At 38.5% G+C, this 13061-nt stretch overlaps 1 protein-coding gene across 3 annotated transcripts in view; it reads right to left on the reverse strand.

The window, feature by feature from the left end:
* LOC124721879 (kelch-like protein 5) overlaps nucleotides 1-13061 on the reverse strand; it is a 325469-nt gene that overhangs the window by 106067 nt on the left and 206341 nt on the right. For all 3 annotated transcript variants that reach the window (XM_047247027.1, XM_047247029.1, XM_047247028.1), the window contains one exon: nucleotides 1986-2147. In XM_047247027.1, coding sequence (XP_047102983.1) covers nucleotides 1986-2147 — 162 coding nt within the window. The remainder of the gene's footprint in view (nucleotides 1-1985; nucleotides 2148-13061) is intronic.

Consider the following 13061-nt stretch of genomic DNA (forward strand, 5'->3'; position numbering starts at 1 on the left):
AGGATGTCTTCTGATCAAGTTTCATAGTCTTGACTAAACTATCACCTTAGTAATGGTTAGGGCAGGTTCTGGTCCAACAACTGGAGACTTCCCACCTGGATTGGATCAGTGATATAACGTTTCAGAAGATAACTCTGAAGCTATGAGAATTCTTTCTTTTGAAACATTTTCCAGCAGTATACAAGAGCAAAGTCACTTCTTCTTTAATTGGTTCAATATAAATTAGATTTTTTTCATAATGTAAATAAATTTGATATTTGGTGACAATAAATATAACTCAACTGACAGAATGCAGAAAGACAAAGAAGGAACATAGGGTACTTCGAAAACAAGCTGCCAGAAACTAATACCAAAATATGTGAAAAATAACAGCAAAATTGGCAAAAAATAATACCAAATTTGACAGAAAATAAAATAATATTTCCCTGTCTCTATTAATTCGGTTTGAAAAATTCATTTCCCACTTATTCTCCTGAGAGGTGGTGGTGATTAAGATAAGAGGTAAACTGAAATACAAGCAAAAAAATAAATTTAACTTACAGACAGCAAGGGGAGGAAGAAGGTTTATAAACCAGAATCACATCCTGATTAAAACTAATCCAGCGATTACAGCTCTAAGATGATACCCCAATAGTCATCAACATTACCAGGTAAGAACTACTGAAGCCATATCAACACGAACAAATTGCATTTCATGAAATTGAGACACTTATTGGTTCATTTTGGGTAGTTTACTTTTCTCTATTTTCATTTTAGAAAATTTTCTCTAACGTGCATTTTATAAACTTTTTTAGTCAACACAATGACTTGTGCCTTTGTGTCCCTTTTTTGCATATGTTTCTCACATTGCCACCCACTTTATATAACTTGCTACATATTTTCATCTCCAGGTTACTTCCCTGCACCACTTTTTTTACTGGTTGTGTTTTATTTCCTTCATAACTCTAAAACAACCCTAGTAAATATTCAATCTAAATAAAATATTTCTTCAGCAATTTAGTTTCTCTTTGGGTAGCTTTTATCAGGTCTATGCTTCACAACACTTTAGCACGTGATTCCACTATCAGCATTTAGTACACCTCAGTGCAAATCAACGGAATGCATCACAGTTTCTTACAGGGAATATTATAATCTTATCCATTGCCCAGAGTAGAGGTCAACATAGCATACAACAGTGACAGGGAAGTAGTCAGTGATAAAAATAACTTATCACCAATGTGTGTCATCAAGCTGAACTGCATACTCTTATACCGCACTACCACCAGAACTCAAGGTAACTATATTTTCCTCATACAGGGTAAGTCAGGAGGAAAGATACATGCTTTGAGGGGACACCATTAGTGATTCTGTACAAAAAACTTCATATAGACATATCCCCTACATTGAATGGTTTCCAAGACAGCTCATATTTAATGTACATTGTTATTTATTTTCTATAATACTGTATTCAAATATTGTCATCGTTTACAATATAACACAGTAGTGTAGGGGAAGTTGAGACAAACAATTTGATACAGGACACTTGTGGTCTCTCAACTCAGGAGATTACTTTAAACTGGGCTACATATCTCCATAGGCTACAGTGCAGGAGTGTCACCTGAGATTTTCAATATTCTTGTGCTCCCTTTGCGCAAATACTTAGCCCTGGAGAAAAAATGAATAGGAGCTTCTCTGTACAAAATTAAATGTAGTTTGATTTTGTACTACAATGTGTTTTCACTAGATGGTGCAGTTTTGGAGTTATTTGAGGAAAACACACAAAAGTTAAATTAAATGTGCTCTGAAGCTTTTTTTTTGTTCAGAATCACTAACACGATCATCCCTCAAAGCATGTACCTCTCCTCCCGATTCACCCTGTATGTTACACACTATAGTCTTAGAAAATAGTGTCTTGGCAGGTATATATTAATCCAGTTTGACCTATGATGAAAAGGAGACTTATAAGCTAAAAGACTTTTTAGCTGAGTAGACACAAAAAAACTTACCAGTGTAGCAATATTGCACTATGGCTCGTAACGAGTTTCCATCCATCTCGTGCATTTCTATTTCATGTTCAGTGGACTCTCGCAGTTTGCTTGTAAACATTGCTGCAAAGTATTCTGACGCTGCACTCAGAACAATTCTATGAGCTGGAATACGTGAACTTTCTGTAACAAATGGAAACATCTTTCAGAAAAGACATGTGAATAAATGCCCTTTTGCAAATACAAATACAATGTGGAAATTACAAAAAGAATATGTGACAAAAATGACCATACACAAATTATTAGGATTATATTCTAATACACAGTTGTGAAAATTCAGTATGGTGTATACACAGGAGTTTAGGTCCTATGTTCTACGTAATGACGCCCCCAAACCACCAGCATTGTGTGTCTGTCCATTAACTCCAATCAACAATGATAGTTTACAGATAGTAGCCATCATCTTAGCATCCATCAATTATGTGGTTATCACTGAACAACAGGTTGCAGAGGGAATCAGCCTAAAATATGGCATTTTACCATCCATCAATGGTATTCATGTGGACAATGCAGTCCCATGCATCTGTGGTTCCTTGATAATGGATTTAGATGCAATGACAAACAGTCCCTCAATTCAGCCTGCAGTTGACAGTGTTATATGTAGATAATACAGGTCCTCATCCATTACAGCACACAAGCATTAAGCCAACAATCGTCAAATTGTATAGACCAAGGTTGCATATAACCCACTTCTACCTACTGGTTTCACACAAGCATAGCAGTTATAGCAGTTGTAGCAGTATGTCTCAAACAAGTTGAAATGAAATGGTATGACGAATTTCTTTTCTGGCTACTGCTGTTTTGGTCTCATCTGAACTCCTCACATGCTACTGATGTGTTCTTTGATGCACGTAATATATACTGATAGTTGTCCTAACATTTTCACGATATATGATAGCCCTTCAATGACTGAGATTGGCTTAACACTGATCTTTGAGCTCATATAAGTGAGGACAATGGTGGGTCCAAGACGAATGCCATCACTCTGTAATCTTTACCACTTATTCCTGGTACACTGTTCTTAATATCCTACAAGTTTGATTCATTTGAGTTACTGTGACTCGGTGTTAAAATTTTCACAAACGATGATGTAAGAAGAGGCAGAAGGAAAGGAAACAAAAGATACAATAGTTTTACTGCAATAGCAGTGAGAGTTGATGGATGGGTTAGGGCATAATGCTCTCTCAGCATGAAAATAAGTAGAAAGGAAGATTTGGGATTTAACATCACATTGACACAAAGGTCATTAAAGAGAGAGTGCAAACTCAGATTAGGATGTAAAATAAAACTGTCAGAGTTCTCTTCCATGAAACCATCTCTGTATTTGCCTTAATCAATTTATTTAAACTATGAGAAACTTATATTAGTGTTGTTACAAATGGATTTGAGTACAACTCCTCACGAATTTCATTCTACTGTGTAAATCACTGCACCACCTCAATGATTAACTTCAACAGAAACTGAATAACTGAACTTATCTGGTTACCATCTTAAAGCTGTATGCAGATATGGAAAAAGGAGTTGCTACATTTAAAAGTAACTTACAAATTCACATACATTAACTGGCATATATTTTGCATGGAGTAACACCCATCACAATATGAAACAGATTTATAATTACAATCTTTTATAACACTAACTGTAAACCAATCGCCAACACGAAATTTCGTATAGTCATAAATTATCTTGAAGTTCTATTGGCCTTCGTAACAGTAGACAGAGAACAAAAATAACAAAAAAAATGGTGGTTCAAGGTGTTTCTAACATTGATTTCCAATTAATATTTACTCCAATCAATAAATATTAATTCAATTTCATTCGTACAATAAACAATGAGTGTACCTAATCATAAAATTGCCTAATGAACAAAATCATATTAAAAGCCCATAGTTTATGGCCTCTATGGTTGTAGCGTGTAGTTCCCTTTTGTTGAGCATTAATAATAATTGTTGTTTATAACCAAAATCCCTTTTTGAAAAGGACTACTAACGAAATTCTGATTTCTATTATTATGAGGCTTGTAATCAATTCATTGCCATTAAACTCACTCACAAGAGACAGTTCAGAACGTGCACAATGATGAGAAAACATGCAAATAAAAATGTTTGGAAGTATTTAAATTCTTGAGACTGCAGCTTGATAATAAAATCAATTTGGACGGACACACACACAAAAATGTTGAAACATTTACACAAATATCTATGTATACTGTGAATGAATAACACAGAGGTGCAAAAAACTTTGAAACCATGTGACATGATGTATAAAAATAATCATATTTTAGGGTGACTCCACTTGGTTCCACACCAAAGGCTTGTGATCAATTCGGGGTACGAAACAGTAAACTATAAGCTCTGCTTGCACCCATGGCAAGGGCAGCAGTGTTCACTACTTCTGTCAGCCATCCCTACAAACTGGGGATGGCCTCACAGCCAAAGCAACAGTCATCATTTGTGCAGACATTAGACACAACTTGGAGATGACCACACCCTACATCCTAGATCGCTGCAGCCTGGGCCTCCTCCACATCTCATATGAGGCTCCCCAGTAGACGTACTGAGCACACATCTGATTTCTTTACAGCTCTGGATGCTATTTCCATAAGGAGTTCCATGATGCACCTAACATTGGAGTTCCCAGTAACTAGCAAACTGCCCCCCAAATACATGAGGTGAGTGCGGCTCACCCGCATCAGTTACACTGGAAGGTGCCTTGGAACCAGAGCCCATGGACCAAACACAAAACACCTAAGGTGCCCTACGTGGCATTGTTAATTGAAATTTCTGTGTATGATTCACAAGAATCATTATGAGGCAGTACCTGTTGTTTACAGTGGATAGGTCTATTATTTGTCAGGGATTTACTTTCAGCATAACTATAATCATTTTTGAACACGGCACTTGTGTTATTGTTATTTGTTATTTATTTTTATTTACATGACTAGTTCCTTAGGATCAAAATGACGAGAAAACCTCCAAGGTCATGGAATGTGTAAGTACATGAAATTACAACATAAAAGTAACAACAGATAAAATAAAATGTTTATGAACCAAAAAATGTCAAGGCATAAATTTAAGTAAATGCAAACAACAATATACCATAGGAATCAGCTTAAGTTTTCAAGGAACTCCTCGAAAGAATAGGAGTGAACCCTTCAGCTCTGAAAGTGTGTGGATTACTGCTAAGATTTTGGAATTTTTGTGGTAGCTTACTGAAAAATCAATGTAGCAGTACACAGTACACCTTTTTGAGCAAGAGCCTAGGAAGTGCGATCCAAATGCAGATTGGATTTCTGCCTAGTATTAACTGAGTCAAAGCTGCTAATTCTTGAGAGTAAGCTGATATTGTTAATAAGAAGCAACAGTAACGAATATATATATTGAGAGGCCAGTGTCAGAATACCCAGACTAATGAACAGGGGTCGACAAGAGGTCTGTGAACTTAAACCACTTATTGCCTGAACCGCCCACTTCTGAGCCAAAAATATCCTTTGAGAATGAGAAGACACACCCCACAATAAAATACTATATGATATAAGCGAATGAAAATAAGCAAAGCAGACTAATTTTTGTGTTGAACAATCACTTACTTCAGATATGTCTTTGAACAAGATCCTGAACATGGGCTTTCCACAACAGTTTACTATCTGAACACCTAAAAATTTGAACTGTTCAGTTTCACTAATCATATGCCCATTCTGTGAAATTAAAACGTCAGGTTATGTTGAAATGTGTGTTAGAAACTATAAAAACAGTGTCTTACTGTGTTTTGCATTAGTTTATTTTCTAATATTTATGTGTTTATTTTCTACTATTTATATATTGGACTATTTGAAACAGAGCCAATGTTGCAAAGAACATCCTTTACTATCAAGCTAGTGTCATCACCACACACAAATACAGGGTGATTCAAAAAGAATACCACAACTTTAGGAATTTAAAACTCAGCAATGACAAAAGGCAGAGCTAAGTACTATCTGTCGGCGAATTAAGGGAGCTATAAAGTTTCATTTAGTTGTACATTTGTTCGCTTGAGGCGCTGTTGACTAGGCGTCAGCGTCAGTTGATGCTAAGATGGCGACCGCTCAACAGAAAGCTTTTTGTGTTATTGAGTTCGTTTCAAAGATTGTGTTTAGTGATGAAGCAACTTTCCACACTAACGGGAAAGTCAACCGTCACAATGTCTGTATATGGGGCACTGAGAATCCGCGGGAAACAACTCAGTATGAACGTGACTCGCCTAAGGTGAACGTTTTCTGTGCCATTTCAGCCAATAAAGTTTTTGGTCCCTTTTTCTTCGAAGGTGCTACTGTAACTGGACTACAGTATCTGGAGATGTTAGAGAATTGGCTGTTCCCTCAGCTCGAACAAGAAGCACAACAATTCATATTTCAGCAGGATGGAGCGCCACCACATTGGCACTTATCTGTCCGTAACTACCTGAACGTCAACTACCCGAGGCGATGGATCGGCCGCCAGGCAGCCCGTGACAGAGCACTTCATCACTGGCCTCCAAGAAGCCCTGATCTTACCCCCTGCAATTTTTTCTTATGGGGGTATGTTAAGGATATGGTGTTTTGGCCACTTCTCCCAGCCACCATTGATGATTTGAAACGAGAAATAACAGCAGCTATCCAAACTGTTACGCCTGATATGCTACAGAGAGTGTGGAACGAGTTGGAGTATCAGGTTGATATTGCTCGTGTGTCTGGAGGGGGCCATATTGAACATCTCTGAACTTGTTTTTGAGTGAAAAAAAACCTTTTTAAATACTCTTTGTAATGATGTATAACAGAGGGTTATATTATGTTTCTTTCATTAAATACACATTTTTAAAGTTGTGGTATTCTTTTTGAATCACCCTGTATTTTAGAATCATCTGTAATACTAAAGGGCATATCATTTGTAGAAATGAGGAACAGGAGAAGCCCCAGCACTAATCCCTGCCCCCCCCCCCCCCCCCACCGCCATTTGACCGTGCCCCACTCACACCCTACATCATAGCCATTTTCAACACTGTGGATAATGACCTTTTGCTGTCTGATGTTAAAGTAAGAGGTGAACCAATTGTGAGCTACTTCCCGTATTCCATAATGGTCCTCCTTCGGGAGCAACATTTTGTGATCGACACAATCAAACGCCTTAGTTAAATCAAGAAAGATGCATAGTGTTTCAAACCTTTTGTTTAATCCATCCAGTACCTCACAGAGAAAAGAGAATAGAACATTTTCAGTTGTTGAACCACTTCTTAAACTGGACTGTACATTTGATAGCAAATTATGTGAGATAAAATGATCAATTATTCTTGCATACAAAGTCTTTTCAATAACTTTAGCAAACAGTGATCACATAGAAATAGGCTAAAATTGTCTACATTATCTCTTTCTCCCATTTTATAATTGTTCAGGAAATTGACTGTTCTTGAAGGAAAAATTACAAATATGGCTGAGAACAGGACAAACATGTGCAGCACAGTACTTTAGTATTCTGCTAGGTACTTCATCATGATATCCGTGAGAGTCCTTAGTCTTCAGTATTTTAATTATTGACTCAATCTCCCCCTTTTCTGTATCACAGAGGAGTATTTTAGACATCAATCTCGGAAAGGCTTTTGCCAAGAGAGTTATACGATTCCCTGTAGAAACTAAATTTTTATTTAACTCATCAGCAATCCTCAGAAAATCATTGTTAAATACTGTACATATTTCTGACTTATCAGTAACAGAAATATTTTTACTACAAACTGACTTTATATAGTCGACCTTGTGCTGCTGACCAGACATTTCCTGCACAACTGACAATATGGTTTTAATTCTATCCTGGAAATAAGCTATTTTATATGTGTACTGAACACTCTGCCTTCCTAATAACGCTTTTAAGCACCTTACAGTACTGTTTATAATGGGCTACTGTAGCTTTATTGTGACTACGTCTAACATTTTGATATAATTCCCACTTTTTCCTACATGGTATCCTTATGCCACTAGTCAGCCACCCAGCTTGCCTTTTACTGCTAGCACCCTGTTTAGAACATTCTAATGGAAACAACTCTCAAAGAGCATGAGAAATGTGTTAAGGAAAGCATTATATTTGTCATCTATATTATCAGCACTATAAACATTCTCCTGCTCTTGTTCCTTAACAATGTTCAGAAAAACTCTCTATTGCCATTGGATTAGTTTTCCTACATAGTTTGTAATTACATTTGACATTTGTTTGAGTAGAAAAGCCTTTTAGTGTTAAATTTTGTGCAACATGGTCTGCAAGGCTATTCACCCTTTCACTAACAGAATGTCCATAGTAATGAAGAATGAATAAAAATATTGCCTATGGCTGTGCTACTGTTCCCCTGCACTCTGGTTGTAAAAAACACAGTCTTCATCAGATCATGAGTTTAGGAGATCTACCTTTTTCTTGCACAATCATATCATCCTCAGGCAATTCAATCATTAAATGATGTAGTCTCTTGGAGTCGTGGATTCAGGTACGCTTTCCGTAGTCCTCTCCAATTGGAACAGTCTTGGGCAGTTCTCTGCCAGATGCTACCAGTGATCTTCTTGATATCTTTGTCCCATTGGTTTGGTGGTCTTCCTCTAGGCCTCCGATGCTCTCTTGGACTCCACTCCAGTCTCTCAGATGTCCTTAACCCTCGTCACAGACCGGATGTCACCTGCCCTTTTCCTATCCTTTCTTGTATAGCCCAGCACTGATCTTTCCATGGCTCTCTGTGCTGTCGTAAGTTTCCCTTTTGTAAATGAGTTCAGTGTCCATGTCTCACAACAATATGTCAGCACAGGAAGAATGCATTGATCAAATACTGATTTCTTCATATTTACGGGCATTTTTTATCTGAATACTGTTGAATTCTTCCTAAATGCTTGCCAGCCAAGCTTGATGCGCCCATAGATTTCTGGTCTTACATCTCCCTTCTTATTTATAATCTGGCCAAGACAGATATATTCACTTCTCTCTTCTAATAGACTGTTCTTGACTTTCACATCTCCAGCTGGGACTCATTTGTTGGATATTACTTTTATTTTGTAAAGGTTAACGTTCAAGCCAACCTACTGACATTCCAATGCAAGATCTGTAATGATGTTTTGGAGCTCTGCGAAGTTGTTGGCCAGTAAAGCAATATCATCAGCCTTTTTCCATTAACTCTAATTCCCTTACGTTCCCAGCTCAGCTTTGACATAGCCATTTCCAGTACAGACGAGAACAGTTTTGGGGACATGGGGTTGCCTTGCTTGACACCCCTTTTGATGTGGAATTCTTGAGTTGATTCGCCAATATTACCATAAGCTGAAGAAGTTTCGTAGATATTGCTGAGCACTTCACTTCAATGTATGCTGCTCCCACTCCTTGCTTACTCAAAGCTTGGAGGAAAGCTATATGGCTAACAGTGTCAAAAGCCTTTTCAAAATCAACAAATGCAATGCAGAGAGGCAGTTGGTATTCATTTTCTCTGCTTATCACTTCAGTAACAGTCAGAATGTGGTCAATAGTGCTAAAATTACTTCGTAATCCTGCTTGTTCTATAGGTTGGGCTGAGTCTAGGGTGGAATAATTCAATTTAACTGGATCTTTGTGAAAATTTTGTGCAAAATTGAGAGCAAGCTGATAGGATGATAGTTTTTATATTGTGAATACTTTCTTTCTTGTGTATCAATATAAGCTTTGCCTTGTTCCACAGTAGTGGGATTGAAGCATAGTGCAGGCAGGAAGTAAATACTTTTGCCAAGTGATTTATTGTTACCTCTCCTGCCTGTTTCAGGGTGTCAACACAGAGCTCATCATTACCTGACACTGTTCCCTTCTTTGTGCAATCTAGAGCACACTTGACTTCCAATAGGAGTATATCTGGAACACTAGGTACATCATTTAATTTAGATACATCAAATTTTCCCTTGGTTTGCTATACAAATTCCTATAAAAGTCTCTGATGAACTTCAAAACCTCCTCCTTTTCTGTGATTCGACTGTCATTTCCATTAAGTGCAATAATTTGTTTTTTACCAACTGAGTGTGTTTGGCTGACTTTAAACTTGCTTGTAAGGTGTCTTCATTGAATTTTTGTATGTCAGTTTTCATTTCTCTTCGCACTGCCTTACATAGTTTAGAATACGCTTTCATGTCACGATCGGTTTGGATTTTCATTTCTCTACTCTGTTGTAAAAGGTTTTCAGTTTTGGCACTAAATTTCTTTGGCTGTTTATTCTTTTGGCATAGGCCACCAACTTCTTGGGCACTTGACACAATCATTTCCGCCAAATCTCCATCTTTAGTTAAGTGCAACTTGCTTTGGAGGACTTCTTGGAATTTTGACAAATGTTCTTCAAGATTTTTGAGGTTGATTACACTTCTCTTCTCTTTCATAAGTTTATTCCTTTCATCTCTTACATTCAGTTTGACCCTTGCTCTCACCAGATGGTGATCACTGCCAGTGTTAAACTGATTTAGCACCGAAACATCTACTACAATCTGCAGAATGTTTGACAGAATAAAGTCTATCTCATTTTTAACACTGAAATTTGGGCTCCTCCATGTCCGTTTTCGGTCAGGGTGCTTCTTAAAGAACGTATTCCTGATGGACATTTGGTGTACTCAGCGAACTGGACTAATCTCTCACCTCTAACGTTCTACATCTACATCTACATTTATACTCCGCAAGCCACCCAAAGGTGTGTGGCGGAGGGCATTTTACATGCCACTGTCATTACCTCCCTTTCCTGTTCCAGTCGCGTATGGTTCGCGGGAAGAACGACTGTCTGAAAGCCTCCGTGCGCGCTCTAATCTCTCTAATTTTACATTCGTGATCTCCTCGGGAGGTATAAGTAGGGGGAAGCAATATATTCGATACCTCATCCAGAAACGCACCCTCTCAAAACCTGGACAGCAAGCTACACCGCGATGCAGAGCGCCTCTCTTGCAGAGTCTGCGACTTGAGTTTGTTAAACATCTCCGTAACGCTATCACGGTTACCAAATAACCCTGTGACGAAACGCGCCGCTCTTCTTTGGATCTTCTCTATCTCCTCCGTCAAACCGATCTGGTACGGAACCCACACTGATGAGCAATACTCAAGTATAGGTCGAACGAGAGTTCTGTAAGCCACCTCCTTTGTTGATGGACTACATTTTCTAAGCACTCTCCCAATGAATCTCAACCTGGTACCCGCCTTACCAACAATTAATTTTATATGATCATTCCACTTCAAATCGTTCCGCACGCATACTCCAAGATATTTTACATAAGTAACTGCTACCAGTGTTTGTTCCGCTATCATATAATCATACAATAAAGGATCCTTCTTTCTATGTATTTGCAATACATTACATTTGTCTATGTTAAGGGACAGTTGCCACTCCCTGCACCAAGTGCCTATCCGCTGCAGATCTTCCTGCATTTCGCTACAATTTTCTAATGCTGCAACTTCTCTGTATACTACAGCATCATCCGCGAAAAGCCGCATGGAACTTCCGACACTATCTACTAGGTCATTTATATATATTGTGAAAAGCAATGGTCCCATAACACTCCCCTGTGGCACGCCAGAGGTTACTTTAACGTCTGTAGACGTCTCTCCATTGATAACAACATGCTGTGTTCTGTTTGCTAAAAACTCTTCAATCCAGCCACACAGCTGGTCTGATATTCCGTAGGCTCTTACTTTGTTTATCAGGCGACAGTGCGGAACGGTATCGAACGCCTTCCGGAAGTCAAGAAAAATAGCATCTACCTGGGAGCCTGTATCTAATATTTTCTGGGTCTCATGAACAAATAAAGCGAGTTGGGTCTCACACGATTGCTGTTTTCGGAATCCATGTTGATTCCTACATAGTAGATTCTGGGTTTCCAGAAACGACATGATACTCGAGCAAAAAACATGTTCTAAAATTCTACAACAGATCGACGTCAGAGATATAGGTCTATAGTTTTGCGCAACTGCTCGACGATCCTTCTTGAAGACTGGGACTACCTGTGCTCTTTTCCAATCATTTGGAACCCTCCGTTCCTCTAGAGACTTGCGGTACATGGCTGTTAGAAGGGGGGCAAGTTCTTTCGCGTACTCTGTGTAGAATCGAATTGGTATCCCGTCAGGTCCAGTGGACTTTCCTCTATTGAGTGATTCCAGTTGCTTTTCTATTACTTGGACACTTATTTTGATGTCAGCCATTTTTTCGTTTGTGCGAGGATTTAGAGAAGGAATTGCTGTGCGGTCTTCCTCTGTGAAACAGCTTTGGAAAAAGGTGTTTAGTATTTCAGCTTTACACGTGTCATCCTCTGTTTCAATGCCATCGTCATCCCGGAGTGTCTGGATATGCTGTTTCGAGCCACTTACTGATTTAAGGTAAGACCAGAACTTCCTAGGATTTTCTGTCAAGTCTGTACATAGAATTTTACTTTCGAATTCACTGAACGCTTCACGCATAGCCCTCCTTACGCTAACTTTGACATCGTTTAGCTTCTGTTTGTCTGAGAGGTTTTGGCTGCGTTTAAACTTGCGAGTGAAGCTCTCTTTGCTTTCGCAGTAGTTTCCTAACTTTGTTGTTGTACCACGGTGGGTTTTTCCCGTCCCTCACAGTTTTACTCGGCACGTACCTGTCTAAAACGCATTTTATGATTGCCTTGAACTTTTTCCATAAACACTCAACATTGTCAGTGTCGGAACAGAAATTTTCGTTTTGATCTGTTAGGTAGTCTGAAATCTGCCTTCTATTACTCTTGCTAAACAGATAAACCTTCCTCCCTTTTTTTATATTCCTATTAACTTCCATATTCAGGGATGCTGCAACGGCCTTATGATCACTGATTCCCTGTTCTGCACTTAAAGAGTCGAAAAGTTCGGGTCTGTTTGTTATCAGTAGGTTCAAGATGTTATCTCCACGAGTCGGTTCTCTGTTTAATTGCTCGAGGTAATTTTCGGATAGTGCACTCAGTATAATGTCACTCGATGCTCTGTCCCTACCACCCGTCCTAAACATCTGAGTGTCCCAGTCTATATCTGGTAAATTGAAATCTCCACCTAAGACTATAAC

Source organism: Schistocerca piceifrons, chromosome X (genome assembly GCF_021461385.2).
Source record: "Schistocerca piceifrons isolate TAMUIC-IGC-003096 chromosome X, iqSchPice1.1, whole genome shotgun sequence".
Classification (NCBI taxonomy): Eukaryota; Metazoa; Arthropoda; class Insecta; order Orthoptera; family Acrididae; genus Schistocerca; species Schistocerca piceifrons.